Source organism: Pyrus communis, chromosome 8 (genome assembly GCF_963583255.1).
Source record: "Pyrus communis chromosome 8, drPyrComm1.1, whole genome shotgun sequence".
NCBI lineage: Eukaryota > Viridiplantae > Streptophyta > Magnoliopsida > Rosales > Rosaceae > Pyrus > Pyrus communis.
This window is the reverse complement of record NC_084810.1, coordinates 25,172,061-25,178,060: the sequence shown is the minus strand read 5'-3', so window position 1 is coordinate 25,178,060 and position 6,000 is coordinate 25,172,061. Positions and strand designations below refer to the sequence as shown.

At 34.4% G+C, this 6,000-nt stretch overlaps 1 protein-coding gene across 1 annotated transcript; it reads left to right on the top strand.

Annotated features, from left to right (window-relative positions):
- Nucleotides 1-2,075: 2,075 nt before the first annotated feature.
- Nucleotides 2,076-3,054, top strand: LOC137743907 (heavy metal-associated isoprenylated plant protein 47-like). Its single transcript, XM_068483837.1, has 3 exons — nt 2,076-2,161; nt 2,352-2,430; nt 2,550-3,054. Exons 1-3 carry the CDS (start codon nt 2,156-2,158, stop codon nt 2,801-2,803), a joined length of 339 nt encoding a protein of 112 aa, XP_068339938.1. The 5' UTR covers nt 2,076-2,155; the 3' UTR covers nt 2,804-3,054.
- Nucleotides 3,055-6,000: the final 2,946 nt, after the last annotated feature.

Sequence of the window (6,000 nt, the reverse complement as noted above, 5' to 3'; positions counted from 1 at the left end):
AGGACACACTATCTTTGCTTGCCACCAAAACGGCAAAATTTGGAGGGTACGACCTACAAGAAAACAGTGTGACAATCAAGTTAGTCCATTTGTGGTAAAAAAGATTGATGTAGAGTTGACAAAAATTAATGTCTTACCATTTTCCCTCCCTTGTTTGTGAGCTTAAGTGGCCCTATGTGAACATTGAAGTCTTAAGTGGCCTTTATCTTTTGTTTAAAAAAAAAAAAAAAAAAAAAGTGGAATCACTTAGTATTACGGTCTAGTAGTATTCTTCTTCATTTGTAAGTGAGAGGTCTTAAGTTCGATTATCACCAAAAGCAAATTTGAATCATATTATTATTAACTCATTGTGAGGCTAAACTTACATTTCCTTTTTAATATAAATAATTTCGTTTGTTCCAAAAAAAAAAAATTACAGTGGCCTTTATCTCTCCGCTCTTGTTGTATATCCTATTTCTTCCATACATTTGTTCTCTAATTCTAGCCAAATAATAATAATAATAATAATAATGAAAAATTAAAAGCAAAATAGGTATCAAATTAAAAGCAAAATATTATTATATGTTCAATTTATACTTTTGTCGTCGCATTTGCAAGATTCATGACAACCAACGGGGCTAGGACTTTTTCCGGTGCCCTCATGATATCGATTGTATAATAGAATATTCAATAATTAAATGGAAAGTCTAGTTTACTTTGTGTACATATACTCATTATCATTTGATAAAAAAAACTCTTGATTCAAATAATTAAGAGCGTTACTCTATGCTCAAAATGTCTCAAGACCCAAAATTTTGATGGATAATATTCATCTCCTAATTATCCTCCCATATCAGGAACTAATACAAAACAGACAAAGCCCCAATAAATATGGACGGCTCAAATTAGCATTACATGCAAGGTTGATCAATTGTACCAATAACCAATTAGACTCCACCATATGACCCACCGTAAAAAGGGAGATACGATTTATCTCACAATCATGTCTCATATCCTATGGAACTAATACAAAACACACAAAGCCCCAACACCTTGGAGTATCAGAGGTTTCTCTTTGAATTAAGGTATTATTTCTAAATAAAATAAAATAAAAATAAAGCCCCAACAAATAAAAATGTTTAAAAATTATCACTAAAATTGACATAACTCATCTCTTTGGTATTTGAGAATTAAAATTAATAGAAGCAGTCCCTGAGTTTTTCCACTGTCAATCATTTTTGTCCTTCTGAGAAAATCTCCGTTAAATTGAGGGTATTTTTGTCAGATCAACTCCTTCTCTTAAACTGGTGATTTCTCCAATTTAATAAAGACTTGTCACAAAATGACTAAAATGATTGACGATGGACAATCTCGATTTTAAATCTCAAAGACCAAAATGAGAAGTTAAGACAATTTCATATACCATTTTGGTTAAAAAGCCGTCGTATATTTTTTGGGTCTTCCACTCCATCAAGTGACAGGCTAAGTGGTTGGCTCGAATTAAGATTACATGAAAGGTTTTGGTAAAAGATGTTTCATTATTAAGACTACGTAGGTTGATCGATGATAATAAACCCAATTAGACTCCACCATAGTTGTTTATATGAATTGACTCACATGGATGGTTCGGAAGACTCACTATGCACAAATATCAGCAACACCATAAAACTTTTGCAATATTTGATCAAAGCTTGGTCGTCCAAATGAAGCACATTTTTGTACTTGACCAAATGCGCAGACGTTTCAAACTTGGAGTTAATTTTTATCTTTTTTGTTCTTTCAGTTATTGTGGTTGTAACGTAATGCAGAAACTTTCCATTCCTTTAATTAATTCCAAAAACCTGAAGTCCAATGTATTCTTTGTTTAGACTAAGTTTTCGAATTCCATATGAAATGTAGAATGCCCCAATCATTAAGTCAACCCAACCTTAAGGATGACTTACCAACCCAATATCGGTCTCAAATGCATACCGTGTCTGACTTGGTCCAGATGACCCTTTGTACGTTTAACCCTTCTTTATGATACTCGTTTGCGTGGGGACACAAATAATACTGTATAAAGATTAAGCTCCTATAAATACCTTATCATTGGTTTCTAAGTGCATCCAAGTAGCTCAAGTAGAAATCTAGAGTAAACAGTTCATAGATTCATAAGACTGATTTTCTGTTCGCGAATATGAAGGTATGCTTTTTCATTTGTTCATATATAACGTATATATTTAATTATTCTCCTTTAAAACTTTCAAAGGAGTGTGTATGAGAGAAGAGTGTGCAGAAATCATTTCGTGTTCTTTGTTATTTTGAAATTTTTTCACCTTTTTAAGGCCACATCAAAAAGGCTTTAACTGTATGTATACTCTTTGTATATGCAGCAAAAGATAGTCATGAAGGTGCAGCTGAGCTCCGAGAAGTGCAGAACCAAGGCCTTGAAGATTGCTGCAGTTGCCAAAGGTACGCATCAATAAAATCATCAAGAAATCTAGTGACAATCCAAATGGTCATTGATCATTCATATGAAGTATTGAAAATTACTTAATTAATCAACTAATGATGAATCACTGATTAAGCAGGTGTGAGCACAGTGTCCATAGAAGCAGAGAAAGAGCATGTGGTGGTGATCGGAGACGGAGTTGATGCCGTTGACTTGGCTAAATCATTGAAGAAGAAGCTTGGCTCTGGCACCATAGTAAGTGTTGAAGAAGTGAAAAAACCGGAAGAAAAACCAGCTGAGCTGCCTGAGCCAATTCAGTGGGCATCAAGCTATATTCACTATCCACAGTATCCAACTGCGCAATACTACTATGATGGATTTTACAGATGGTAAATTCAGCAATTCAACATTAAGTGAGTTTGACGACTCAGCAATTTGTGGCCCGTAGTTCGAATCGGCTTCCTGCAACAGACCTCAAGAATCATGTTGTATATATTTGTTTTTTACCGCAGGCCCTCTCAGTGCCGGTGGTTAGAGAACTGTTGTGGAAAGTGTGGTTTCCCCTTCTTGTAATTTTGCTCTCTTATTTGTCTTATTAAAATATTGTTGGTTACAGTTTATGCGTTTACCTTTAATTTATGTTACTGTTGCCCATATATCTTTGTTAAATACTGTTCGTGTAAAATTGGCAATTCCTAACAAAATGGCTAAGTCTGTAACATCTTAGATTAGTGTATGTTTTTTATTGTGATATTTAAGTTTAAATTTGTCTCCAATGCTCTCGAACTCACAAAATGTCAAGCGTTTTATAAACATTCACTAGAATAAATTCGACATGCATATGCATTCATATGGTCTAAGTTTGTGTTCAATGGACTATTTAGTTTTGGGCTTTACACGTTAATTAGTTTGTTTAACTAAGATTTTATATATATATATATATATGTATATGTATATGTATATAAAGGGAGAGTTCTAATTTGGTAAAGCTTTCTAAAATATCAAAAATGCCCATTTGTTTCCTTCACAATCAAAACCCAAAAAATTCAAAAAAAATAAAAACAAGGACAAACTACTCTTAATCAAAAGCCCATGTCATTTTAATTAGCCGCATACCCTAGTCCTAGGTTTGTACTTATTGATCTACACTTTTCATAAATATTAGATCAGTTTGTATCCATCAGGGAATTGACAGCAGCAGGTGAATTCATCTTAGACAATGATGTCATTATGGTAGCTTTAGCTAGGTTACCAAAAGAATATGTCACTATTAGAATACTAATTCTTGCAAGGGAAAGTGCTATTTCAATGAACGAATTGAGGGCATTACTTTGGTGCTGAAAGACAGAATGATATGGTAATCAATGCCTTGTCCCGTAATATGTCAGCATTACATATGCAGGGCAGTTCAAGCTCTTCCTGTGGGATTCAGTTTCATTAATGGTGCTTCTAGTTTGGATTCCTCTAATACTTATTCTTCTAGTACTGGTGGTAGAATTACAATTATTCCTCCAATGTCTAATATTCCTCCTCAACCTCCTATATACCCCGAGTCTCAGAATATTGGCTTATTTTTCTCTTCCATGCCATCTACTAATGGGTTTGGTTCTGGTTTTGTTCGAAATATGGATCCTTTATTCGAGAGTTCATTTAGACAAATGCCTCATTCCAACATTAAAGGAGGTCAACAAAGATTTTAAAATGGAGGTCAACAAAGAGGGAATGATAATTTCAAGTTTAACTACAAAGGAAGAGGTTCCAATATTTCAGGCAGAATAATGGTTGGTTTGGAAATACTATTTTAAGGAATCCTCTACAACCTGAATGCCAAACTCCATAGAAGAGGACATACAACTCCAAAGTACTTCTTCAGGAATTCTAATCTTCTGGTTGTGTTCAAGAATGCCAAATCTGTGGAAAAGGGGGCACATTGCACTGGAATGCTATCATGTGAGGAATTACTCATATCAAGCTTCAGCATCACCATTTTCCTTGGCTCCAACTTACTATGTCCAGCCACAGCCACCATTAATACTTTCAGTTCTCTTTGCTGCTCATTATTCATACCAAATGTCTTCTCCTTAAGGATTTACAGTACAACAAAGTGTTCCAATTCCTGAGAATCATTATCAGCCTTCATACATGAATGCCATGACTGCTCAAGGATCTAAATCTTTTTCCAATCCTACCACTTAGGTTTATGGATACAAGAGCTTCTCACCATATGACTTCAGGTATTGCCAGTCTTAATCAAGCAAATCACTTTGAAGGTTCAAAGAAAATAAAAATAGGCAATGTTCAAGGTTTGCCTGTTAAGAATCTTGGATATTCATTGATTCACACTCCCTCTCACTGCCTTATTTTAAAGAATGTTTTACATTTGCCTTCCATTGCTGTGAATCTTATGTCATTTCCTTAATTGTGCAAGGACAACAAATATTAGTTTGTCTATGATGATACTAGTTTTTTGTGCATGACAAGGTGACAAGGGTGATATTTTACAAAGGCAAGAGTAATCTTGGTGAATTGTTTCATATTCATGTCTCTACTTTTCAGAATGCAAGTGCTTTCATTGGACAATCGGTGAAATCTTCTATTTGGCATCACAAATTAGATTATCCAGCAAATGAAGTCATGTCTGTTATGCTATCTAAGTCGCAAATTTCTCACACCTTAGAAGCTTAGATTTTACTCATAAAATGTGTACTGCTTATATTCAAGGAAAGAGGACTAGGAATCATTTTCATGTTGAATCTACTAGGTGTTTGTTCCTTTTTTATGGATTCATCCAGATGTATGTGGGTCATCTCCTATAAAATCCATTGAAGGCTATATATATATATATATATATTATGTAGTGCTTGTTGATGGTTGCACTTATTTTGTATGGATCTTTCCTTTATTTAATAAATTAGAAGTTTTCCCAATTTTTGTGAAGTTTTATAAATTCATAGAAGTTCAGTTTGGAATGAATATTAAATGTTTGTAATCTAATGGGGTGGTGAATTCACAAGTAAGTTCTGCCACCAAATTGTAGTACAGACTCATCTCCAAAGATCTCGGTCAGATGAGGCATATGCCACTGGTTTGTTTAAGCCAGGGGAGAAGCGAAGAAAGCTTGTTAGAGTCCAGCAGGAAATGCTATTTGGACAATAGTGGATCAAGGCATGCAACGGGCATTTAAGGATTTCCTAGAACCCAAGTGTATGGTTCATAGGATTTCAGGTCATTATAGCTTGTAATTACGTCAAGATTACTCCGTAATGACATGATTACATTGTCATACTCAGCTTGTCATTACTTCAAAATTAATCAGTAATGACATGATAGTCATGCACTTAGCTTGTCATTACTTCGAGACTACAATAATGATATGATTATATTAACCAACTTACACTAGCTATGGCTAGTGTATTGTATTGTATGCTATGTCACTAGAGTAAGTGGCTGTTTTAGTGAGCATGTTTGATGTGGTGACATCTTCCCGAAGCTATGACACATTCTTACTAGATAAGTTACTTACTCAGTTTTTTTAACTTGTATTCTAACAAATATACTCTAAACACGTTATTAGGCATGTAATTAAGGGT

Coding starts and splice junctions, on each gene's coding strand:
- LOC137743907 (XM_068483837.1), top strand. Junction 2,431..2,549: donor GATTGCTGCAGTTGCCAAAG/GTACGCATCAAT, acceptor CTGATTAAGCAG/GTGTGAGCACAGTGTCCATA.